This window comes from Miscanthus floridulus, chromosome 18 (assembly GCF_019320115.1).
Source record: "Miscanthus floridulus cultivar M001 chromosome 18, ASM1932011v1, whole genome shotgun sequence".
Classification (NCBI taxonomy): domain Eukaryota; kingdom Viridiplantae; phylum Streptophyta; class Magnoliopsida; order Poales; family Poaceae; genus Miscanthus; species Miscanthus floridulus.
In genome coordinates, this window is record NC_089597.1 from 120,931,141 (window position 1) to 120,958,473 (window position 27,333).

The window sequence follows — 27,333 nt, forward strand, 5'->3', positions numbered from 1 at the left end:
GCGACACACCGCGGTGGCGCGGTCGCATCACGGCGACGAAGAGGCGGTAGTGGTTCCACTGGCGTGCGCAAGATGGAGAGGGAGGCAAGGCGAAACTAGTGGTGCAGGTGAATTAGCTCGGGGTGGACTGATGGAGAGCTGCCTTCGTCCATGGCCGAGCACAGCCTTAATGGCACGACGATGGAAAAAATGCCAAATTGGAGCTCGACCGGGCGCCATTCAAGGCGGGGTGGGGTCGAGCAGCAAGAGGACTTGATGGTGGAGACATAGGCCCATGAAATCAAAGGAGATGAGCACTCGCTAGTCAAATTGCGTGGGACATGACTCCGATGGTGGCAGCAGAGAGAGAGATGAGTCGGTAGGTGGCACAGCACGGCCTCGCCTTGGCGAGACGTGCTTGGCGCGACCGGGAAGGCATGTACGTAGACGCAAAGGACAAGCGCACGTGTCCCCAACCGGCCATGGCTCACGCGGCGTAGCGCCATAAATGGCAAGGCGACGATGGGGATGGCCACGTGTGCGCGGCAGTGGCGGCATCGAACTAGGCCGGCAACGGCGCAGAGGTGCAAAGGGAGGTGCGGATGTGACGGTGAGACGACGGCACCGGCAGCGATTGCGTCATGGCACAGGGTGGGTCAGTAGTGCAGCAGCGCGGCGGGATAGCCAGCAGCACCGCACGGCCATGCAAGCAGCAACGGCGGCTCCGCGCGGTAGAGGCCAGTGGCGGCTAGGCCAAAGGCAGTCATGGTCGGCCATGTGCGGTAGTGTGCGCATGCGCGAGTGACCAGCGCTGCGACGACGTGCGCCCGAGTGTGGTGACCGCGTCCACCCAGTCAACGAACCCAAGAACGTGTCGGGCACGCATTTTAAAGCACCTATAACAACTAAACTTTTGCTTCTGGACCTAAACCATCTTCACCATGCTTAAGATGGCATATGAGGCTTCCAAACAGAGCTAAAACATAACACATATTCTTAACCCGATTTCGCAAAATAAATTGTCAAACATGACATTGTCTAGCTGCCTATATACTTAAAAATCTTCTAAGTCTATGAGTTGAATTTGATTCCAAGTTGCATTTCTAGGCTATTTGAAATGTTGGCTAGCAATGTTATTTTTCTACATCAAGTATTTCATTGTCATCTATAAAGTTCATATTCCAAACTTTATTTAAGCGCCACATATATGTTCTATAGTATTTTTGTTCAATAAAAATTAATTTTAAACCCTACTTGATACATATGAGTTATGGAATAGCTTATCATTTAACATTTTTATTGATCATCTGAAGTTACGAAAATGTTATCTACACCTTCTATCACATAAATATAATGCTCATGACACCGTCCCAGAGTAAGTGTACATCTCGTATCTCGAGGAGTCAACCAATTTTAAGTTTGACTAGATTTAATTTTATAGAAAAATAGTATCGGTATTTGTATCTCTAGATAGGTTTACATTAAAATATATGGCATGATTAATATAATGATGTTTATTTGGTATTATAAACATTAGTATATTTTTGTGTATATTTGATCAAATTTGATCTTGATTCACTCCTCAGGACGTGAGATAAGCACTTTTTTTTTGAACGAGGGAGTACTTTCCAGAGATAAAAAAGAACCATTATTGAAGTGTGTTTTTTCACCTAAGGGCTTGTTTGTCTGCACTTTAATTCATCCCAATTCATATATATTAGGATTGGATTATTAAGATACAGAGTAGAAAATTAACTAGTCTTCGTTCAATCAACCCTAGTAGATTTGAATTGAGTTGAATTGAAGTGGATTATTTTCATTCAATCAACCCTAGTACTTCCTCCGTCCAGAAAAACATGCAATTCTAGCACAATACTATGTTTTAGTATATCATGTTTGACCAATTATAGATAAAAAACTATAAATATTTATAACATCAAATAAATATCATTAGATCAAATATGAAATATATTTTTTATAATAAATTAATTTAGAGTTATAAATACGAATATTAGTCACTAAAAACTTGGTTATACGTGAATAATTTTATCTAACATGTAACCCATAGTTGCATGTTTTTCTAGACGGAGTGAAGACATTTGAATTGAGTTGAATTGAAGTGGATTAACTGGACGGTTGCACGCCAACCGACTACACATCAACTCATATCACAATCCATATGACTGGGATGGACTGTTGTCTATCTAAAAGGTTAGGAAAAAGTCTACTCTACCCCCTCAACTATGGGGGTGGTCTACATAACCCCTCAACTATGAAACGGTCTGATTTACCCTCTGAACTTTTTAAAACCGTCTATTTTACTCCCCAGACGGTTTTTAGCGGCGGTTTTGATACAGTAACAGGGGTTTTGCTACAGTAACGGCGGGTTCACTATAGTGGCAAGGGTTTTGTCTTTTTTTCTTATTTTCGCTGAATTTTTGAAAAATCATAGTAAATCACAGAAAAATCATAAAATAAAAAATCTAATTTTGTTGGACTCCACATGAGTAGATCTACATAGTAAACATATAATATAGTACACTTTAGTACAAAGTTTTTGTTGTAGCTTTAGATTAATTAGAAAATCCAATTTTGTCTGTAATTAATTAGAATAATTTATAGCTGTAGCTTCTATGGTTCAATTGTGGTGAAATTTTTATGGTAGGTTAATTATTATATGCTTAAACTATAGTAAAAATTTCGTACTCATTGGATCATGTATAACTTAGTTATAGATAAATTCTAATTATTTACAGATAAAATTAGATTTTCTAATTAATATAAATCTACAGTAAAAGTTTTGTGCTAAAGTGTACCATATTATATGTTCACTGTGTAGATCTACTCATGTGGAGTCCAACAAAATTAGATTTTCTATTTTATGATTTTTCTATGATTTATTATGATTTTTCAAAGATTCAGCGGAAATAAGAAAAAAAGACAAAACCACGACACCTTAGCAAACCCAAAGTCACTGTAGCAAAAACTCATGTTACTGTAGTAAAACCGCCGCTGAAAACCGCCTGGGGTAAAATAGACGGTTTTAGAAAATTCAGAAGGTAAATCAGACCGTTTTATATTTGAGGGGCATGTAGACCACTCATAGTTGGGGTTGGAGTAGACTTTTTCATAAAAGGTTACAATAACAGTTCTGGCCGTCGTTACGACTCGGCTAATCATTCCTCGCCGTTCCTCGGTTCTCCCCCGAGTTCGGCTATTCCTCGCCGTCTACCTCTTTCGCCTCCGTTGCTTCTAGCATCCAACCGACAACGCGGGCGCATGGCGTTGGTTGCTGGCGGCGGTATCGACAAGCCCCTCCCCGCCGCGCTCCTCAGCCAGCTGCTCCCGCCGGTTCGCGGCATCCGCATCGCTGCGCCGTACTCCAGCGACGATGACAAGCGTGCGCCCCTCATCCCCACGGGCACGCCGGCTTCCTCCACCTCCGCCTCCTCCGACCCGGCGCCGACCACCAGTTTTCCGGGGGCGACGGGCACGCCGGCTTCCTCCACCTCCGCCTCCTCCGACCCGGTGCCGACCACCAGTTTCCCGGGGGTGACAGCAGCAAAGCGGTGGAGGCCGTTCAGGCGCGTAGGCGACGTGTTCGACGCATGGACCAAGCAGGGGCACGAGGAACCATACGCCGACATCGACATTGAGATGGCATTTCCCGCTGCCAACTTTCCCAACCCGGCCTCCTCGATGGTCAAAGCCAATTCAGCGCCGCCACGGTGGGCGAACCGGCGCGTAGGCGATGGGCAGTCTCTGCGCTTCCAAGGCTTGAACAAGGATTCTGGTGCTGGATCGAGGCAGCCTGCTGCTAGCTCCTCCGTGGCCAGTGCATCCGGGCAGTCTGCAGCCGAGTCCATTGTGGGCGCTGGCACTCCATCCGACTCCGTGATGGGCGCTGGCAGTGCATTCAGTTCCGTGGTGGGCACTGGCAGTGCATCGGGGCAGGTATTGCCAGAAAAGTCTCTCTCGAAATTATTTTGCTAATGTGATTCCGCATGACCACCAGTTTTCTTTTGAGTAGAATGCACAATTAGTACATAAACTTGCCGTGTGGGTGCACTTAGATCATCTCTCTAAATGTACATATGGGTTCAATAACTTGGCGGGTGGGTGCACAACTGCTCACGAACGCGACACATAGGCACAGAAAACGGCATGCTGGCTAGTGATGTGGCATATTTTGGTCTTATCTGAAAATTTCCATTCCCATCTTGCAATTTAGTACTCCCAAAATTCTGTGCAGTCATCTCTTTTGAAACACGACACATGTAAAATTTGTTTGCATATCAATGATCAATGAACTGACACTGATTTTATTGGCTACACGTTCAGTAGTACGACATTGCTTATGTAATATTGTTATGAAAGCAGTGAAATTATCTTCCTGGTTGAATCTGTGTGAGTTTTCAGAGTTGCCTGTGAACACAATTGTGGGAAAAATAGAAGCTATACAAGAATGTGCATACCTTAAATATCTAGCTACATAGGTGAGATGCCACCCACATGATCTTATGAGAAACTAACATGTATAGCAAAGACACTTACCATTTGTTTGTCACTCATGATTGTACATGGCGCTGTATTTGCAATGTGGAGGTCATTTTTAAGTGTTGTTAAAAACCACTCCCAAGTCATTGTGGACTCTGTCTCTACTACAGCCATCGCAATAGGGAAGATGCAGTCATTGGGGTCAATGCCAACCGTTGTCAGTAGTTGTCCACCATATTTGGTCTTTATGTGGCATCCATCAAAACAGATTATTGGACGACAACCTTTCAAGAAACCCCTCTTGCATGCATCCAAAGCAAAGTATAGTGTATTAAACGTCCCATCAGCTTTCACAGTTATGTAGAAGGTGCTTCCTGGATTGGTATTCCTTAATTCTTGTCCATATGCTCTAAGTTGGTTGAATTGCTCATCCTCATCTCCATGAATTTCCTTTAGTGCCATCTGTCGTGCTCTATCAAGTTTGTGTCTTGATGGAAACATCTTGAGCTCTGTCTGCACTAATTTAGAGAAGGCCTTCAGAGACATCTTCTCATCATCGCGGAAGAATTCCAAATGTTTTTTGGCCAAGTATTTTGCAGTCATGTCTTTAACATCCCAATGGCTCTCACAAGTGTGAGTATCATTATAATTCTTCACTAGAAAGCATTTAGCCCTGCTATCATATCCACATTTCATCGTCCATGGACAGCCTTGAGCGCAGGATGCCCATACTCTCTTACTATCATTTCGGTCTTTCTCAATTGGAACTTTTTCCTTGATGCTATACTCTGTAATTGCTCTCCTAACTTCTTCTATAGTAGCAAAAATCATCCCAACCTTGAACTTTTGGTTCAGCAATGTCAACTTCACTATTTAATACTTGAAAATTAAATTTCATCTTTTCTTCTTCATTATCTGAATTTGGCATTTCTAGTTCCTCATGCATGTCAAAGTCCTTGTCCTTCTCCACCTCTTCAACATTCACTTTCTTGCCTTTATATTGCACCATGAGGTCCTCCACATCAGAGTGAACACTGTCCTCAAATAAGTCATCATCATCTTGCCCAAATTCATTGTCATTGTCCACAAAATTTCCATCAATTTCACAACCTGAAGCATTATCATCAGAATCAAACCCATTGCAATCTGCATTATTAGTCTAACTCTTTGGCACATCGTCATAAAATTTGGTTAAATTATCCTCTCCGTTATTGTCAATGGATACTACATTCTTGGGGCTGATAAGTGGGGGAGGATGATCACTCGTGCCATAAACATTGACATCATCCATTTGCTGCCTTTGCTTCGCTATAAAGTTTTGAGTGATCAATATAAATTCTCAAATTTTTGTAGTGTGCTGATACATTGATCATCCTAATAGTATCTGCATCACATGTCACTGGAAGCAAACACTCTGCAACACGATACTCTGGAAGACACCATACACCAATACCAACTGACTGGTTTGTGCTCTGCATAGCCTAACTCTTTTAGAATGTCCGGCAAAAATAGCAGCGACCATTCCTCAGCATCACAACCATCAAACGACCTTTTCATCAATATACACCCTGTTCCTTGCAAGCCCACAGAAAAATCCCCCATGGTGTACTTCTACACTGAAAAGTGATGAATTGCCTACAGTCCAATGACATAAACATGTTCAGTATTGGACCTGCAAAATTGGTCTCATACACAAGCCCTAAAACAATCTAATCTCTCTTGATCATGAACACTGAAACAAATCTCCTAAAGCGGGTAAAGATTGGCACTCACTATAATCTGGAGTCTGATCACCAGGTTCCCGTTGCCTTGGACCCACTGCTCCAGGGATACGTCTGATCCCTCGTTGGTGGCCGTGCGGTTGCCGCAACAGTTTGTCAAAACCCTCTCCGCAAAAGTTGGGAGGATTAAATAATGAGGAAATTAAGGACTAAGGGGCTATCTAATAATTACCATAGCCTCCCACACCCTCTCATGCACGCAGACCTAGTATATCTTTGCCATATCAACGGCCAACATGGCATTTTTTATCTACGGGGTGTGACCATGAGCAACTGTGCACCCCCATGCCAAGTTTTTGAACTCATATGTACATTTGGAGAGATTTTGCGGGGGAAAGGCTTGTCTCGGTTTATCCCTTCCCCAGACCCCACTCATGTGGGAGCCTCCGGCACTGGGTCTGCCCCCCCCTTATGTACATTTGGAGAGATGATGTACCTAAATGCACCCACGTGGCAAGTTTATGTACTATTTGCACATTTTACTCTTTTCTTTTTGTAACCCAAACTATATAAAGTTAGGATATAAAAATTGATACTGCTATTGACTTTCAATGTTCAGATATATGGAATTCCATGCCAGGCAGTAGCTATCTACTTGTTGGTGTTCTATACCACACTTGGTATTAACATTTGTTACATGATTCTGCAGACAATTGATTGGATGAAGAAGTTTAAAGGATTACTTTTGGCCTACGTGTTCTTTGCCCTGCCCGTCATTCTCTTCTTCTTTCCTAGATATGGCAAGAGCCAAAGTCACCCTGTGCTACAGAATCTGATGGACAACAGCAAAGTTGATTTTGAGAAGGTGTTTATCTTAGTCCTCTTTGTGATTCATGTGACTGCTGGTATATTGGGGGTCCTGCTAGCCCATATTGCACAAGGGCTAATGGTTATGAGAGCTGTAGGTGTATTTACTCTCTGGATTATCACATCTATTCTTGGATTCATGGACTACATCCTTATGAAGACCATGCCAGAAAATCTCACAACCACGTTGATGTTTCTTTCACATTTCATCATTACGGTGACCATTATCTTTTTTTTGTGTGGTTCAAATATGTATGGCCAAGCCGCTGTTGTCAGGTAATATGTTACTCATCGCATTTGTACTTCCCCCATAATATGATCTGTCAACACTTGCTTATATTGTTTCTGATATAAATATTTTTGTTATATGCAGGGAGGAACCAGACAAGACTGATCCACGTAAGAGTCAACTACCTAATCTACAGCGAGGATGCTGGCAATTGTACAGCATCGACACCATGGTGACACGCTTTCTATGTCAAAGCCTATGAATGGACCAGTTAAAGCTTACACTCGACAGGGTCACGCTTTATTTCTCCAATGGTACAGTTACACACACACACACACACACACACACACACTCATGTGGTGCAGATCATTATTTCAGAAAACAAATCTGTGAGGGATTGGAGTTGGGGAAGGAGATCGGAAAGAGGATAGGGGAAGAAGAAAGGCGCACGAGAAAGAAGAACAGTGGATACGACGGACGAGTGCTTTATATTAGGAATAGAGTTTTCTGTTATGACAAATCGTGTCCTCTTCAACTAGCTCACGGCGCGCTGCCCCTTTCACGCATGCAGGTGTACCGTTCAGGCCCATTGCTCGCCGATGTACCGTGGGTTCTACTTCTTGGGCCGCCGACTCGTGGGCCGAGCTCCAGACGTCCCCTTCCCTTCATCCTGGTCAGCAGGTGGTGCCTGGTTGGGGAGGCTGCTGACATCCCCCCACCCCCCCTTGAGGCACTGCTTGACCCCAAGCAGTTGTAGGGGGGAACTCCTGATGCACAGCTTCATAGTCTTCCCAAGTGGCGAGTGCAGCCGGCAGGTTGTTCCATTTCACCAGGACTTGTGGAACAGTGGTGGAACCGTGGGCCACCGAGCGGGTCTGAAGAATTTTCTCTGGGGCCAAATGCATAGCAAAGTCAGTAGGAAGGGTCGGTATTACCTGGTGATCAGCACCCAGAGCTTTCTTAAGTTGAGAAACGTGGAACACCGGATGTATAGATGAATGAGCAGGGAGCTCAAGCTTGTGCGCCACTGTGCCGATGCGAGCCAGGATGCGAAATGGCCCAAAAAATCTGAATGCCAGCTTCTGATGTGATCGAGGAGCAAACGAAGTCTGCACATACGGTTGCAATTTCAAGAATACCAGCTCGTCGACCTCAAAACTGCTTTCAGATCGTTGTTGGTCTGCTTGCTTCTTCATACGGTGCTTGGCGCGATGCAGGTGTTGCTGCAACACTTGATCCATCCATGGGCGGTCTGTTGTCCAAGCAAGTACTTCATGATGAGCTGTGGCAGTAGGATCAATAGCCAGCAGACGCGGGGGATACCCATACAAAGCTTCAAAGGGCGAACGGCCAATAGCTGAGCGAGTACAAGTATTGTACCAGAATTCGGCAGAGGAGAGCCACTGACTCCATTTGCTGGGACAGGCGTGGACATAGCACCTAAAATAAGTTTCCAGGCATTGGTTTAGACGCTCGGTCTGGCCATCCGACTGAGGGTGATAAGCGGAACTGCAACACAACTTAACATCTGCCAGCTTGAAGAGTTCGGACCAGAAGTGGCTGGTGAATATACGGTCTCGGTCAGAAACGATTGAACTGGGGAGGCCATGGAGTCGATAGACAGTGTGGAAGGACTTAGCCACACCCGCGGCAGTGAAGGGATGCCGTAGAGGGATAAAGTGGCCGTACTTGGTGAGCAAATCGACAACCACTAAGATGCAGTTCATAGAAATCACTTGCCAGGTAGAATCAGGAACAGGAAGTGGCTGCAGCATACCTGGAGACAGGGAGCGATCATACTTAGATTGCTGGCAGACAGAGCAGGACTGCACAAACTGTCGTACCGCAGACTTCATCCCGCGCCAGGCGAAACACTGCTTCAACCTCATATTATGGAACTCTGAAATAAGGCGATGCTGTAAAGCAGAGTCACTGCCAATCCAAATGCGGGAACGGTAGCGCAGGATGGCGGACTGGAGTGAATAATTCGGCACAGCATCAGAGTTAAGAGCCAACTTAGACAACAGATCTTTGGCAAAGGCGTCCTCGCTGTAGCCGGTAATGACCGACTGAATCCAATTAGGCACCAAAGTGGTAACAGTGGCACAGGCAGCCGAAGTGGGAGGAAGACGCAATAAGGCATCAGCCGCTCGGTTATCAGCGCCAGGATGGTAGACAATGCGGTATTGTAAGCCAAGCAATTTAGAGAAGACCTGTTGCTGCAAATGGGTGTGAAGACGTTGATCAGTAAGCTTTGTCAAGCTCTTTTGATCGGTGAGTATGACAAACTCTTGGAACTGTAAGTATGAGCGCCAATTCTGGACGGCAAGAAGTATGGCCATGTATTCCTTCTCGTAAGTGGACAGGCCCCAGACTTGGGTCCTAGAGCTTCACTGAAATAGGCCAAGGGATGGCCGTCCTGCATAAGCACCGCGCCAATCCTCGAGTTAGAGGCATCAGTTTCGATGGTGAACGGCTTTGCAAAGTTTGGAAGAGCCAATACAGGAGACTGACATAAAGCAGACTTGAGGGCTTGGAAGGTTGCCGTGTGATCCGATGTCCAGATAAACAAGGAATGTTTCTTTAACAGAGTTGCCAGAGGCTTCAAGATGATCCCAAAGTGTCGTACAAACCGTGGGTAATATCCGGCGAGCCCCAGGAACGAGCGGAGTTCCTTAACAGAGGTTGGCGTGGGCCACTGAGCAATAGACTGTAGCTTGGCAGGGTCTGTTTCCACCCCATCAGAACTAATAATGTGACCGAGGTAAGCAATCTTGATTTGAGCAAAGGAGCACTTGGACATCTTAAGCTTCCACTGGCCTTGGTTGAGCAACTCAAATACACAACGGAGATGTTGTAAGTGCTCGTCGAGACTAGAACTGTATACCAGTATATCATTGAAGAAAACGAGCACAAACTTACGAAGGCAAGGGCTCAGGAGAGTGTTCATGGCATCCTGAAAGGTACCCGGAGCTCCTGTTAATCCAAATGACATGACACGGAACTCGAACTGCCCAAAATGCGTTTGGAACGCAGTCTTGAACTCTTTCCCTTCTTTCATGCGGATCTGATGAAAACCAGCTTGCAAATCCAATGTGGTAAAGTAAGCGGCCCCTACAGTTCGTCCAGTAATTCTTCAATAATTGGCACTGGATATTTGCCCTTGACTGTTATAGCATTGAGTTGGCGGTAATCGACACAGAAACGCCATCTTTGATCTTTCTTTTTCACCAACAGCATTGGCGAAGCAAAAGCACTTGTACTCTTCTGAATTAGACCCTGCTGAAGCATATCCATCACTTGCTTTTCAATTTCAGACTTGAGCAAAGGGGCATAGCGATATGGTCTGACAAAAACCAGGGATGCACCTAGAATCAGGGGTATAGAGTGATCACATGGATGGCGAGGAGGAAGACCAGAAACTGGCTCGAGCAAGGAAGCAAATTCAGCAATCAGAGCTTGCACTGTTGGTGGTATTGGCATCTCAGGAGCAGCTACTGTAGGTTCCTGAACCATACACAACTGAATGACAGACCCGACAGGTAGATCTGGAGCATCCCCAAGAATTACTGCAGTAGTTCCTTCATACGGAATAGAGAGCCATTTCTGAACCCAATGTACATGCATGGGACTGAAACTAGATAACCAGTCCAACCCAAGAATCATATCATAAGAAGATAGGGGCAGAAGCTTCAAATCAGTGGAAAATGTACATCCCTGAACAGACGAAACAGCAGCAGGAATATGAGAGGTACACTGAAGAATAGCTCCATTAGCGACTTGAACATCCACTTGTATGCCCGAGAGAGACTGTGCCACTGCAGAGCTAATAAATGTATGAGAAGAACCCGAATCGACCAGTATGGATAAAGAGAATGCTCCTGAATATCACCCTTTAAACTGAATGTCTTTGGGGGAAGCTGAGCCCACTGCCGCAGCCACTGAAAGATGCATCATAACCTGAGACGCCATTGGGGAAGGAGGATCCGAACTCTCGGCATCATCCTGCTCGGGGAACATATCCATTAGCTCTTGCACCAAATTAATCTGCACAAACTCTGCACAATCACGGCTCCACTTGGCGCCACAGCGAACACACAATCCTTGTGCATGACGAGAGGCTCTCAATGCTCTGAACTTGTCTTCAGCATTAGAATGTGGATTGTTGGCAGGACATTTATGATCACCATCAACATGCTTCTGTGGCGGTGGAGGAAGAGCCAACGTGCCTGGCCAGACAGGCTTAGCCGCAGGGGCGTGATCATAACGCCGAAACAGTCGTTTACTCGCAGCCAGTGCCTCCTGCAGTTGAGCCAAAACACAAGCAGTATCGAGGGTGGAAGGACGCTAAACGAGAATGACAGCTTTAATTTCATCACGTAAACCATCGATAAAGCGTTGTGTATAGTAGAGTGGATCGGGGTGCTTGGCATAGGCTTTGAGGTCATCCACGAGGGCAACGAGCTGGTCTATGTATTCACTGACGAGGCTGGTTTGCCGAAGTTGAAATAAGCGACGCAGCAGCAGCTCGTGCTCATCTCTGGCAAAGCGCAACAGCAACTGAGAACAGAAATCAGACCAAGTGATGGCCTCGAGCTGATCTTCCACCGAAGACAGCCAGCGTTTGGCGTTGCCATGGAAATGCATAGTGGCAGCCTGCACCCAAACAACGACTCAACGCGATAGAGCTCAAAGTAATGAACGGCTTGCTTGATCCACAATTTAGGATGATCCCCCTCGAACCTAGGGAAATCAAACTTGGGAAGCTTGCCGGTATGGCCGCCCCCAGATCCTCCTGATGACCTGACTCATAATGACCTCCTGGGTGGGGCTGTGGTTGGTGCGGTGGTGGTGGGCGTGGAGGAGGACATGGTAACGGATGAGGGGAAGGTGGAATCAGAGTGGTGTCAGAGTGGAATAAGAGTGGTGACCACTCCGAAATCAGAGTGGTAACGGATGAGCGTACCCTTGCCGGGAGGTGGAATCAGAGTGGTGACCACTCCGAAATCACCTTCCCGGTTCCTGATTTCGACGCGGTGCCCGTTGGGCCGAGTGTCTGCGTATCCCGCAGGTGGGCGCGGGGCAGCCTGGAAGTCGCCATAGCCGAGCGACTTGAAGTTGGGGCTGAGGACGGGCTTGGCGTCGTGGATCGATGCGCTTGGTGACGCAGGAGCCGACGCCGACTTGGTGGCGGTCACGGTCGCGAACACCCTGGGAGTCGTGGACGGGCCATCCACCATTGAGAGTTCCATGTACTTGGAGATCTTCCCAACTTCGAGATTCAGGGTTGCGAGCTTGTTGACCTCGATGTGAAGGTCGTCGATGACGCCGTCAACTCTAGGGCGCCATTCGTCGAACACCTTGGCTGCAGACTCCAAGGCATCCAGACGGGTGGAAGACGACGCCGCGGTGGAATCCAACTTCCGCTCCAGGCCATCGAAGCGCTTCTCCTGGGCGGCGAAACGCTTGTTGAGCTCGGCCAGGAGCACCTTCTGGTCGGGACCCATGGTACCACGGCTGCGTTGGAGACGAGTGTAGTGGTCGTGGTCGGCGGGGGTAGCGGGCTCTAGATCCACGGCGCACTCCACAAACCGTGACTCCGGGACTGGAATTACGGAATCCTCAAATCAAGCTGCAGCTCACAGACTCGATTTGAGGTTAGACCAACCAAATCCGTGAATCAAGCAGTCGATGGGATGTAGTGACCGGCGATAGGAGGAGGCCGAGGAACGGTGTGTCTGATACCACTTGTGAGGGATTGGAGTTGGGGAAGGAGATCGGAAAGAGGATTGGGGAAGAAGAAAAGCGTACGAGGAAGAACAGTGGATACGACGGACGAGTGCTTTAGATTAGGAGTAGAGTATGACAAATCGTGTCCTCCTCAACTAGTCCACGGCTCTCTTAAAGGTACAAAGGCGCTGCCCCTTTCACGCACGCAGGCGGGGCCCATTGCTCGCCAATGTAGCGTGGGTTCTGCTTCTTGGGCCGACGACTCGTGGGCCGAGCTCCAGACGTCCCCTTCCCTTCATCCTGGTCAGCAGGTGGCGCCTGGTTGGGGAGGCTGCTGACAAAATCATTTGTGTGCACTAGTATTACAGTCTGTAGCTTCTCTTGAATGAAGCTTTTGCATGTATGTAGTTCGTGCTTCCATATATGAAGAGTGGATGCAAAAAGTTGGAAGTGATGTTGTTCGAGGTCTTCGGAAGTTTGGGATGGAGGCAGCAGAAGAGATTAGAGAACTAGATGTCTTGTTTTTCTCTTTGGTTTTGAGAACTCTGGAGGTTTAGTCGTCCTTTACTTTCTGTTGTTGGAGTGCGTGCTGCGTGGTCATTAGGACGTTGGTCATTTATAGACGGCTGTACACCTATTTACTTGTGAATGTAAGACGTTTAATCTACAAAAATGTTTTCTAGTCTCTAATTAATTGTGCTGGGCCCTCTCTCTCTCTCTCCCTCTCTGCATGCGGGCCTCTGTTGAGCTAGCAGTCGACGAGTCACGTGATGGATCGGACATCGGAGACTCCTCCGAGCTGTGATGGATTCCGCCTGCTGGCGATCGGGCATTATATAAGCAGATCAAATATAAGAGACGGAGGAGCCAATCGAGGCAATCAGGCAAAAGGTAGACTCCGTCCTAGCCCCTAGCTCGTCGATCAGAGGGAAACTAGCTAATCTACTCGCGGCGCATCGTCGGTGTCCAGCATGCGGTCGGCGAGGGCGGCGTGTGCTCCGCCTTCTCCGCAGCAGCCGCTACGCCGCTATCCCGACGAGTACACACGTCCGCGCAGGAGGATCATCACATGATGCGTTGCTACGACGAGCGGCGGCAAGCGGCCGAGTGGGCTGGCGATGACCAGCCGCTGCTTGCACCGGCACCGGCTCCGGCTCGAGTGAGCGGCGGCGCACCGGTCCCGGAGCCTACGCCGGCGGGGTCGGGGCTGTGCGACAGCGATGCCTGCTTTAACTTCTGGATGGGCTTTGGAAACGTACGGTAAAAGTTGGTCGTTATTTGTGTTGTTCTGTAGTTTGATCCAACTATTACCTTTATTTGTATTTGTATTTTAATTTAATTCTTTGAGGATTTTAATTACTTTTTCCTTGAAGAATTTAACTAACGACTAGTTCAAACCTTTTCTGCAGACCGCTCTGGTTATCTTCCACGTTTATGCCATCTATGTTTGCTTCATGGCTCATTAACAATGAAGAAGACTGAAGGTTGTTAACATTTTTTTTTTTTGGAATCGAAGGTTGTTAACATTGAGCGATGGTGCTCGGGCAGTAGCAGTAGAGTACTTGGAAATTGATCACACTAAGTAAATTTTAGTCCTTCTATATAGCCCTAAGGACTTAGTGTGATCTTTTTAGTCCTAGGTCTTATTTACTGTGCAAGAGGCGAGTAAATCTTGTTGCTTTAAGTTTTTATTAGGGAGTTTATTTCTCATCTTTCTAACAGATCTGGTACAATTACAAATACGGGATGATGGAGACATATCCCTAACTATAATATTAAGAGGAGCAAGGTTTCTTGGTCCGACGACCCCCTCTCCTTCTCTAGTTATGATACAAACAAAACCAACATGGCATTTTGAAATGTCATTTTCCTTTTTTTTCTTGGCCTCTCACACTTACATCTTATCTTTCTCTCTCCTCCCACTATTAGAACTAGATATAGGCCACCATAAACTACCACAAAAGCATAAAAACTTAGAAAAAAGCACAAAAGGAGCATATAAGGGCACATACCAACCTCCTATGGCCGCCTCACTCAAAGAAACCAAGATCAAAACCTCCCCCTTGAAAAATAGAGTTTTCTTATTGAAATAGATTTGTTTTTCACCACGTCAAAATAAATGGGTGAGCTCATGGAGCAAGAAGAGTGGGTGATTGCATTGTATTTGTAGCCTATCACTAATAGAAGCGGGTAATGTAAGGATGTTGCCTCCGTCAATCCTATATTAACGGAGACAAGTGTCCGTCTCTGTTAAAAGTTTAAAGAAGACACACATCTTAAGACATTTGTCTCCATTAATATGGAGGTGAGTGCTTTAGGATACACTCGTCTCTGTTAATTGTTTAAAGGAGACGAGCGTCTTAAAACAACCGCCTCCATTAATGATTAACGAGGTAGACTTTCCCGTATAGGCGTCCCCTCAACAGAGGCGACGTCCTTTTGTGCCCGCCTCTGTTAATCAAAAGGGGGCCTCCCAAAATCTGTTTCGTGGCAGTGTTGAATTAATGTTTAGACTGAGGTATTACACAGGCGTACATGCTTGCATGGATGGCGGTGGTTGGACAGCGAGAGCATTAGTTCTGGCAGGCAACCGTATGGTGGCTAGTGGCTACTCGTTGAGCACAACGCCTCGACGGTGAATCAACGAGCTTGCTGATAGGCAAGAAACAGACAGGAGTGTTTGGGATGAAGAATGCATTTGGTACAGGGGTGATGCCTACTCCTACTGTAATTACAAGTCCGCTGCAAGCCTGCAAGGGTGACTAGGAGACATAAATGCAAGAAGGGAGTGTGATGGTATGTGGTGTTTGACCTCATGTTTGGACGTGTTGTGATCGGGCACCATGGCCACTGCTGGTGAGCGCGGCGAGGATGAGGAGACACATGATGGGTTTTGGGCTGAAGGTGAGAGAGTTTTTTTTTTCATTACAAAGCACGGCTATTTCCTTGCAGTAATATATATATATATATATATATATATATATAAGCCCGGCTATTTATTTCTCCAATGGTACAATTATACGCGCACTCGTGTGGTGTAGATCATTATTTCAGAAAACAAATCATTTGTGTACACTACTATTATTATAGTCGTAGCATGAGACTACTACGATCGACATGATTTGTTATTGCTTATTTACTAATAATTCATCCCTGAATAATATAATCTTGAATGAAGCGCATGTATGTAGTCTGTGCTTCCTTTTGCAAGCTTTTGCACCGCCAGTTTACACCCTGCAGAAGCAGAACAACAGAAGATTAATTAGTCACAAACAAAGTTCGAAGGGATCAAACAAGAAGAAAGAAAGTTTGATTTCGCTGCGTACTGGTTGTAATCGATGACGATCTTGCCGGCGTCGAGGTTGCCGATGGCGGCGAAGGCCTCCTGGGAGAGGTCGAGCGTGGCCTGGCAGCCGGGCGATGGGCAGCGGTCGACGATCTTGACGGTGATGGAGGCGCCGCCGTTGCAGGGGTTCGGGGTGTCGTTGGTGCCCCCGACGCAAGTGATCGTGTACGTCGTGCCGCACGCCGCGCCGCCGTTCCACAGCGAGTCGCTCGCCGCCGCGATCATTGTGCCCTCGTCCTGGTACCCGTAGCACGCCGACGCTGCACACGCACGCCATGGCACTCGTGTTAATTCAGAAAACAACGTGATATATATGCTGATGCCATGCGGAAATGTATAATGTAGAGGCTAGCTAGAGCAACGCACGAGTGTAGACGGTGTAGTAGGTGGCAGTGCCCTGGTCGGCGAGCGACGCCGAGACAAGGCAGCCGAGCAGGGCGGCGACGAGCAGAACGACGGCAGCAGCCTTCGACATGGCCGGCAGCAGGTTGAAGCTAGCTACTCGATCTATGCAACGGCTTCTTTTGCCGTCGTTGAGAGAAGGGCTAGCTAGGCGATGCTATTGCTTTTGGTGTACGAGTGACAATATCGAGGCCGATGGAGTGGCGTATTTATAGGAGGTCGCGCGTGGAAAATCATGCATGGCTGCTGCATGGAAAACCCAGGAGATGCCAGTGTGCACGCCTGACCATGCACGATGAGCCATACAACCTGCCGGTCGACCTGGAAAAATTTTGGCTCCATGCGGACAAATTTAGGAAGAATACAGAGCAGGGGTCTCCCTTGCGTTTTGGGGGTCAGAAGAAAGAAGAGTTTGGCCGCCGGTCGGTCGCTGTGGCTGGACTGGACTTGCAATATTGAATGTCCAAATTCTTACATGTCGCTAGCGAGTCAAATTTTCGGTAACTGTACGTTTCACGTTTCAGAATATGCCTTCAATTCATCAGCTTGTAACGCAGGCGAATCCGAGTTTCTTCCGGCCGGCTGCTATTTTGCGTCGTTTGCTACTAGCGGGGCGCGCTCTATCCGGGGCCAAAATCCAACGAGAGATTAATTCGTTTGCTATCTCTGAGAGGCAACGAGAACCGGAGAAACACTGACTTGTGCAGCATGCATGCATGGACAGGGACGGATATTGACTACGCACAACGGTCAAGTTAAATCCGGTGAAAACTCACGAACAAATGGATCACGGTCGCCATAACGTTGGACAATAACAACCCAGTTCCATTTCTAGAGAACTAACCTCCGGCGGCGCTATACTTTGAAGTCCAATGCTGTGCCATAGCGTGTGCGGCGTCTACTTCTCAAGTAGTAAATTTGCGTGTTGCATATTTTGTCTGTCTATGAAATACTCCATTAGTTCCAAATCATAAGTCGTTCCGACTCTTTTAACATATAATTTTTACTATGCATCACTACACAAAACATTTTTAGAAAGCAGACATTCTTACTTTTTTAGAGATGGAAATCCGCCTCTAACAAAGGTCGTTGTTAATCGTCATTTACAGAGGCGGTTGACCGGCATGTCCGCCTCCGAATATCAAGTAATAGAGGTGGACACATTAAGATGCCTGCCTTCGAAAAACGATTAATAGAGACGGGCACCTTAAGATGCTAATTCCTTCTTAGAACTCGAACTCACAACCTACTACTTAGCAATAACATATTCTTACCACTGCACCACACACTCACTTCTAAGAGTATATATATAATTTCTATGTTTTACAAATATTTTGTAATTTTATATTGAATATTTTAGCTACTAAATAAACTCAAATGAAACAAGTTTCAACTATAAATTTTTTAATCTTGTCAAGCACTGCAACGTTCGTATATGATGTGTCTTCATCAAAGATTGTTTGAAAAATTCAAAAAATTAAATCTCAAAATATGTTAATTTAACAAATAATTGAGACACTAAAAAACTTTAAATCAAAAACTTATCAACAAAAACATATAGATCAGGCTGGCCACTACAACTTTGTTATTAATTATGTAAACATTTAAGGTTGTTAAGAAATTCTAAATTTTGAATTTCAAAATATATGAACTTTAAGCATATATTTGGTACTTTAAACGATTTTAAATAAAAAACTTTTCAACTACAAAGTTATAGATTGTATTGATAACTATAACTTTCGCAAAGACCATGTGAACATCCGAGGTTGTTTGAAATTTTCAAATTTCAAAATTCATAAACTTAAAATAGCATTTTGGGACTAAACAGGTTTAAATAAAAAACTTCTCAACTACAAAATTGTAGATGGCGGCAAGAACTACAATTTTGGTATATATTTATTTTTATACGAGTTCATATAAAAAAGTTATGAATTATTTTTGGATGAAACCATTTTTAGAGACATCTTAAGATGTCGCCTCTGTTAATTTATTTTTAGAGATGAATGCTTCGAACGACCACCTTGGTTAATAGCGATTTTTAGAGACCCAACATCTTAAGATGCTCGCCTCTGTTAATCGATTATTAATGGAGATGGACGTCTTAGGAAGCCCGCCTTTGTAAATGTTTTTAGAGGTGGGCATTTACCTGGAGGTCACCTGGCCATTTACGGAGGCAGTCTCTAGATATACATGATTCTGTTAAATCGGAGAGGTTGTCTCCAAAAACTCATTTTTGGTAGTGTATCTTGACATAGTAGTACATATCTAGCTACATAGATAAAGCTATGCACCTAGCAAAACCTTATAATTTAGAATAAAGGGAGTAATTTGCATGCTCCATATTCTTTCTTCTCCAAATAGAAGGAGAGTATTTCATGTCTCGTGTGTGCATGGGCAGTTGCAATAGGATTATTAAAGGTGTGCTTGGTTGGCGGCGGCTTAGGATCAGGAACGAAGTGGATATCTCACTTCATACCGCTACTTGGTTCAGGGATAGTTGGGATGTAAACATCTCCAAAGGACAATATTCTCTAAAGATGTTGTCCCCGTGCACTTATCAAATCTAAGGTATGAGTCCATCCCCTCCTCATGTCCTTCTCTTATGTCCGTGGCTTTCTTCCATTTTCCTCACCTTCCCTTCTTTTGTTTGGCCGAGGTGGTGGCAGCTAGACGAGCTGGACGTGACGCCGTGGGTCGGGTGGGGGTGGCTGGAGGAGCAGGGTGGAAGGCAAAGGAGCGCCGGTGGCCTCCTTCCTAGGTGGAGGAGCACGGTAGAGGAGATGGGCAGGCGCAGAGGCGAGCAGAGGAGTAGGGTGGATGGCAAAGTGAAAGGTCCTTGTTTGGTTTTGGTAATTGAGTGACAACTTAGGTGGACTAATTGTGTTTATGTGAGATACACAGGTGATTAGTTCACAGGTACATGTGTGTGTGAGCAACATATGCCATGAAGGTGAAAATGGCTTGGAGATGTTGCAAAGCTTACACATGTGATGATGAAGGAGCTTAAATGCACATGAGACATGACATTGAGTCATGTGATCAAGGTGGAGAAGATCAAGACAAGACTTGGCTTGATGGACCGGTTGCAAGCGTGAAGGGCAAGTCGAAGGCTTTGGAGTGATGGACCATGTGGCGGTGAAGCTTGAGCAAGACTTGGCGCCGATGGACGATGGCAACGGTGAAGAGCAAGTGAAGTCAAGATCGATGAACCAATATGATCACATGATGATATGAAGTGGATCATATCATTGTTGATCATGTTGGTGCATGTGTTGCATCAACATTGGAGGAGATATGAATGGAATGCGCAAGGTAAAGGTATAACCTAGGGCATTTCATTTCACCGGTCATAGGTGTGTAGAGAAGTTTATGACCGGGTTTAGGATAGATGGCCGTACTATCAAGAGAGGTAAACTGTTTGCATATCGGTCATCTAGTGCCACTCGAGTGATCTAACTTTGCATCGTCGCTAGGATTGAGTAGCGTGGCAAGTTGAGTGGCTAATCCTTTAAAAAATGATTGTGAAAATACTAACATACATACACATGATGGTGTACACTTGGTGGTGTTGGCACATTTGCAAAGGAGAAGAAGTTGGTGATGAAAACGAGTGAGTCGCGCTGGTTACAGAGTGACCGGACACGTCCGGTATGGTGACCGGACACGTCCGGTATTTGGCGGCGTACTCAGCGATCGGACGCGTCCGGTCGTCACACCGGACACGTCCGGTGTGAATCAGAAAACGCGGTGTTCGGCAGTACAGTCGATCGGACGCTGGCTACGTTCGGTCCGGTGTGACCGGACACGTCTGATCGTTAGTGGGTGCTTACTGTACTCGACCGGACGCTGAGGCTTAGCGTCCGGTTGGCCGTGGAGGCTTACTGGACTCGACCGGACGTAGCGGGTGAGCGTCCGGTCATTTCGTGCTGAGCGTCCGGTCGTTTCGTGCTGAGTGTCCAGTCATCGTGTCAGAGAGCCGTTGGAGGCAATGGTCAGACACGTGGCGGTCAGACAGCTACCGGACATGTCCGGTATAGCGACCGGACGCGTCCGGTATTCGCGATCGGTGCGTCCGGTGCTGCGTCCGGTTGACCCGAAAAACGCCTAGTGAAGGGGTAACGGCTAGTTTAGCCCTTGGGGCTATGAATAGAAGTGGCCTTCGGCCATGGCTGTAGCTTTAGATAGTTGAGCACCTTGGGGGACTTTGTGTCCATGCTTGAGAGTGCTTAGGAGCCCTTCATCTCACATATACTTGATAGTGATCATCTGATTATGTGAGTGAGCGATTCTAGTGCGATTGCATCATGAGGTTGCATCGAGTGGCACTAGGTGATCGAGTTGTAAGCCGGTGGTGCTTGTTACTCTTGGAGGTTGCCACCTCCTAGACGGCTTGGTGGTGGTCTCTGTCGAAGCCCGCAAGAAGCTTGTGCGGTGCTCCGGAGAAGAGCTTGTGAGGGGCATTGTGCTCGCCCCGCGGGAGTCACGAAGAGCAACTTTAGTAAAGCGTGTCATTGAGCTACCCTCACTTCCGGGGTAGGTTCTTGCGGCGTCCGACGTGCGGGCTTAGCGGGTGATGTTAATTAGCCGTCGAACCACCAAGTGAGCGGTTGATACAACGGGGACTAGCGTGTTGGCAAACATGTGAACCTCGGGAGAAAAATCATCGTGTCAACCTTGTTCTTTCCGTTGGTTTGCATCCCCGTTACACAAGCTTGCGATTACTTTCATATAGGTTGAGCTTGTGTTGTTGCTTTTGTAATTAGTTAGCTTGTGTAGCTTGCTAGTTACCTTCTTGCTTGTGTAGCATAGAAGTAGCTCCCTTGCGTGGCTAATTTGGTTTATGTAACCTTGTTAGTCACATTGCTTAGTTTGTGTAGCTAAGTAATTGCGCTCTCTAATTTGGCATTGGTTGCCTTGTTATTGAGCATTGCTAGTAAGCTTAATTGGCTTTGTGCTTTTGCTTACTAGTATGTGTAGGAGCTCCCTTGTTGCTTAAAGTACTAGTGGCATAGGTTTGTGTGACCTTGCTCCTAGAATTGGTTAAGAGAGCTCTAACTAGCCCGACACCTTTGTTGCTTAATTAGTATCTTTGGAAGGTGCTAGATAATATAGATAGAGGGGTGTAGTCTTGGCTAGACCGATAGTTCTTAATTCCGTATTTGTTTAGATTAGCCGACGCGATTAAGTTTTAAAAAGGACTATTCACCCCCCCTCTAGTCGCCATCTTGACCCTTTCACAAAGGAGCACAGTAGACCTGCTTCTTGGCCTAAGGAGTGGGATGGACGAGTGCACCATGGGAAGGGGCTGTGCTGGAGGAGTGGTGTGGGCCACCGTGAGCAGGGGCGACCAGAGGAGGGAAGGAGCATAGGCAGTTGAGGACTAGGCGATAGTGTAAAGAAGGAAGAAGAAACTGAGAGAGGATGATGGGTGGGTCCCACTTATATTAATGGATGCCTAATGGATCTCAGATGGTGATGTATCGTCTTCATCACTGTCCCTCCAACCAAATACAAAACTACGATGATGAATCCATCCCTTTCAATCAAACACCAAACGAAACGAGACCATCCCAATCAAAAAAAATAGAATGAGACATCCCATCCCATCTCATTCTCAAATCAAACACACCATAAGATGATTTTCATACCATGAGTCAGAGTGAAATGTATAGTAAGACAAATGATGATGTGGCCTTTGAGTTAAAGCCTTAAAGGAGGAGAGAGAAAGAAATGTTTCTCATGCAAAAAAAATCTTCACAAGAACCAAAAGGCGTGAAGTGGGGATAGGAAGATAATAGTCGAGAGAAGATCGGTAATCATTAATTAGGAACATATATATAATTTCTATGTGTAGTATCTATATAACATTGCAAGTATGGAAACTGCTTATTAGGATTGCTCTGAAACATTATTCTTGTTGGCAAAATGAATTCATAATATTTGTACCTATCTACCAATATTTTTGGGTTAGTATCCAGAAAAACTATTGCTTCCGGTGTTGGCAGACGTCACCCACTCACGCAAGGAGGGGGCCTCAATGGGCAAGTGGGTATTGTTATGTCCAGGCATTTTATTGCTCTCTCTTTTCTCTCTTTCTCCTTTCCTTGTGTTCTTTTTCATTTCTTTCCTCATAAGATGTGGATATGCATCGATGCCCATTTTTTCTTTTGATTTATATTGACTTTTCTCTGGAATTTTTTTTCTACTTTTTTTTTCAATCTTTTGCTCAAATAATATTTTCCTAATTTTGTTCCAATTTTTGTCCCTGATTTTTGTCCCTAGTTTTTGTTTCTGATTCATGTTTTCAATTTTTGTTCTGAAGTTTTTGTTTTCCAATATTGCTTTGATATTTTTTAATATAAATTATGATTTTTTTGTTGCGCCAATTCTGTGTACCAATTTGTTGCTCTAACTTTGTTTTACTTAATTTTGTCATATAAATTTAGCGCATGACTTCGTTGCACAAAAGGATACAACTCAGTACTAAATAATCATCAAATCAAAATAAGATAGAACATGAAGCCCTAAAACAAAAAGAGAAGAACCATCTTTATTCGAAGTCCTCCTAAACTACTTGACATTTTATTCAAAGGACCAAACTGATGGCCCCCAAAACGCAACTAAACAAACACATATGCTATAGCCACCATACAGCTCCTTTAGTTCGTCTCGTTCTTTATCACCTTCCGGATGTGAATTTTTGTGGAATCATTTATTAGGAACATAAAATCTCTATGTGTAGTATCTATATGATATTGCAAGTATAGAAACTGCTTTTTAGGATTGATCTGGAACATTATTCTTGTTGACAGAAATTTTTGTTTTATTTAGTTTCTTATATAAATTTAGTGCATGACTTTGTTGCACAACGAGGATACAACTCAGTACTAAACAATCATATCATATATAAAAAAGGAGAAGAAAAGAACCGTCTTTATTCGAAGTCCTAAACTACTTGACATTTTATTCACAAGGACCAAACATGAAACATGGCCCCAAAAAGGCAACTAAACAAGCCACCACACAGTTCCTTTAGACCTCGTTCTTTATCACCTTCCGGAACCACCGAGCTGAGTCCTTGGGGTACCGAACGAACGTGTTTCGGTCCACATGTACAATTCCAAATCTGGCGGTGTAGCCGAGCCGCCACTCAAAGTTGTCCAGCAGTGACCAGACAAAGTACCCGAAGACATTTGCACCATCGCGTATGGCACATTGGAGCTCATGAAGGTACTTTTCGAAGAAGTCTATCCTGAACTTGTCATACAGGGCAAACGGCAAAGTTTCATTTCCCGGCTGGTCAATTCCTGGGAATTAATATATATCATGGTTAAATTTTGTATCAAGATTATATTCATGCTTTTGAGATATATTGTATTGTATCACAACAATGTTATTGTTCGTTCTCTGAAAATTGATGAAGAGGTAGTGCTGGGACTTGGTGATCTACGTACCGCTTTCGCCGATGAGCATGACAGGGTTGTTGAACTTCTCCTTTGTCCAAATGAGAGCCTTATAGAGGCCCCATGGAACAATGTAAAGCCAGTCTGAGTATGCCTGCATAGGTTTTTACATATATTAGAAAGTCATTGCATATATAGCTTGTAATTCTGTTCATTTTCAGTCAAATGTGGCTATATATCGGCGAAAAATACGTTACCCTTTTTCCAATGGGAACGCCATCTCGCTCATCTGAAAAGATGATCGGTCCAATGTGTTAGCGACACACAAAAGAATAAATAAACATCAAATGAAGAAATGGTTTTTGTTTTATCTCTATTTAGTAGTAGTGCATGTTGAAATGAATAACCGTACATGAAATTTTGACATGCCAATCGTTGCGATAGCTCGTATCTGTATGGTTGACGAAGTTGCTGGCGTAATACGTCGTGTAGTGGTTGATGGCGATGTAATCTGCTGAACCTTTCACCATTGCAGACTGCTCGAAGGTGAAGTTGGGCAGCCTTTCCATCACTATCTTCTCCATCGTCTCCGGGTAATGGCCGTAGGTGATCGGGTGCAGGAACCTGGAACATAGTTGAAACAGATCGATCCATGTTTGGTTCAACCTAGACATCACAGCACATGCATGTATTGTTTTTGATGGTTGTGTAAGGTTTATGATCACCAGCCAAGGGTGAACATCCTAGCCCGGTGCGCCGCGTACTCGTCCTCGATCGACTTGGTGAGCGGCTCGTACCAGACGAAGTCAAGCAGGATGCCAATCTTTCCAGCCTGATGCTGAAACAATCATGGTTTTTGGCGTGAGCATGCACGGTTCTATGCAAACGAGGACAAAACTGTGAAATGCATCATGCATGTAGTCTATAGCTAGCTAGAATGCATGAGAGGAATTGCATTGGGTGGTCACTAGCCTTGTACTTGTCGCGGTATAGCTTGACAACAGCAGCATGTGCCAGGAGAAGGTGATGGCCGGCGATGTACGGCTCGGTGGCGGAATTGCCGCCGAAATGGCAACCGGTGCATCTGCCAGGCGGGAAGAAGGCGTCTCCGTAGCCATGGTTAGCCACCATATTGGGCTCGTTGATGGTGAACCAAAACTTCACCCGATCGCCATATGTCTTGAAGCAAAAATCCGCGAATGCTGTGAAATCAGGCCTGCGAAAATGATAGCCATAATCAGAAAAAAAAAATCAAGTCAACATATATATGTGTTTGAAGGTTGTAAAATGGGATTCTCTCTATGAAACAACCTTGTATATATATAAATATATAACATTTTTAATAAAACAATACCCTGAGTTTATTTTTGTACTTTTAACTACTGCCAGAAAAAGATGGTGCGTATCATGGAGACTTACACAATTCTGGGGCTTAACCAGCCATTATACTGGTCTTGCAGCACCTGAGGAAGGTCGTAGTGGTAGAGAACAACATAGGGGGTAATATCTGTTAAACAAGCAAAAAGACTCGTGATCGAGTGGCACGAGTGCCCACAAATCTGAAACGTGTAGCAAATAAAGAAATTGCTGCAGGAATTGGACTCGAAGGAAGGCGAATAAGATCAATTGTATGTCATTCTGGTTTTTTTAGATATATAGTTTTTTTTTATGTACGTAGACATAATATATATCTAGATAATAAGTAGCAGATACTATGAATCTAGAAAAGTTAAAACGACTTATAATTTGAAATTAAGAGAATAATTAATTAGCATCACGTACGGTTCGCCAACATGTAGTCGATGAGCCTGTGGTAATAGTCCACGCCATCCTTGTTGATCCTCCCAATTCCACCTGCATTTAATTTCCCCCAAAAAAACAAAAGACGCAACCATGCATGTTACTGCTGTGAAACAAAGCCCTATATATATGAATCATCGAGTCCATCACTGACTGTGTACTATATATGTGTCATCGATCAACACATACTGGGGAAAATGCGCGACCATGAGATCGAGAAGCGGTACGCGTCGAATCCAACCCGGACCATATTGTCCACATCATCCTGCATTGTGCCACCAGAAAAAGAGAAATTACTTATCAATGGATCACAAATCAGCAATATAATCAACACATAAGCCATTCAGACATTTCGCTTCACGAACCATGTAGCGATTGTACTCGTCGACCGACACTTCCGCAGTCGCGTTATCAGGAGTAGTGCCTGCATGCCCAAGCACACATCCATCCAAAGACGACGGCATGATCAGAGAAGCACCAGGCCAGGTGGTGATGAAATATATAGGAGGCATAAAATGCCGTGATGATGCTGCTCATGCATCTCGACTCGATCTCACCTGGATACTTGAGGAAGGTGTCCCAGATGCAGGGGCCCCGTCCGTACTTCAGCGTGTTCCCCTCCACCTGGTACGCCGACGACGCCGTCCCGAAGACGAAGCCAGGCGGGAAGTTTTCCCTGGTGAGGTTGTAGTGCTCCCCAGGCTTGTTGCCATGGGCGCCGAGCGCCAGGGAGAGGACGAGGAGGAGGAGGGAGAGACCGTGGAAGAGTGGCCGGAGGAGCAATGGTGCAGCAGCAGCAGCAGTCGCCATGACGGAGGACGACAGTGGTGAGACCGAGTTTGAGAGACTCAGCAGAAGTGCGCTATATATGGAGAACGGAGAACGGAGAGCGGAGGGGACGCGATCCGGCAGCGGGCATGCAAGAGCAGAGCTGAAATGGTGGTGCTGGGTTTGAACAAGCGAAGAGAGACTGTTTCTCTCGTGCGCACGTAGTTGCATGCATGCGTGATGAACACTCTTCTCTTCACGACCGGTAACTGTGGAGCGGCGTGTTGTGTACTCTCGTCCTGAACCACCAGTATTTTTGTAATTTTTTCGTCGAAGTTTTGGAACGAACGGTGGTGATTGGTGGCTTTAATTAGTTTGATGATGAGTTGAGTTGGTGTGTTGATCTGCATGTTGCTTGGCGGAAGGGGGCCAGCGTGCGCCACGTGGAGTCTCATGCAACTTTTCGGGGTTTTGTAAACCGGAAATGCTGTTGCGCGGGCGTCCGGATGTTTTTTTTTATTGGACGCTATTTTAATTAGATCCAGCTCATACAAACGGCCTAATAATCTCTACCTGACATATTTCTCTCCT

General features: G+C 45.5%; 2 protein-coding genes and 1 pseudogene across 2 annotated transcripts; 1 reads left to right on the forward strand and 2 right to left on the reverse strand.

Annotated features, from left to right (window-relative positions):
- Positions 1 to 3,169: 3,169 nt before the first annotated feature.
- On the forward strand, positions 3,170 to 7,558 carry LOC136522344 (endochitinase A-like; annotated as a pseudogene).
- Positions 7,559 to 16,129: 8,571 nt separating this feature from the next.
- Positions 16,130 to 16,850, reverse strand: LOC136519753 (EG45-like domain containing protein). The gene is made up of 3 exons (XM_066513126.1): positions 16,736 to 16,850; positions 16,350 to 16,629; positions 16,130 to 16,257 (listed from the first exon to the last, which is right to left on the reverse strand). Exons 1-3 carry the CDS (start codon positions 16,842 to 16,844, stop codon positions 16,251 to 16,253), a joined length of 396 nt encoding a protein of 131 aa, XP_066369223.1. The 5' UTR covers positions 16,845 to 16,850; the 3' UTR covers positions 16,130 to 16,250.
- Positions 16,851 to 23,686: 6,836 nt separating this feature from the next.
- Positions 23,687 to 26,809, reverse strand: LOC136521490 (beta-glucosidase 38-like). Its single transcript, XM_066515240.1, has 11 exons — positions 26,532 to 26,809; positions 26,340 to 26,398; positions 26,164 to 26,239; positions 25,957 to 26,028; positions 25,594 to 25,681; positions 25,147 to 25,390; positions 24,900 to 25,012; positions 24,587 to 24,798; positions 24,432 to 24,463; positions 24,226 to 24,328; positions 23,687 to 24,078 (listed from the first exon to the last, which is right to left on the reverse strand). The coding sequence occupies exons 1-11, from the start codon at positions 26,782 to 26,784 to the stop codon at positions 23,804 to 23,806; spliced, it is 1,527 nt and encodes a 508-aa protein (XP_066371337.1). The 5' UTR covers positions 26,785 to 26,809; the 3' UTR covers positions 23,687 to 23,803.
- Positions 26,810 to 27,333: the final 524 nt, after the last annotated feature.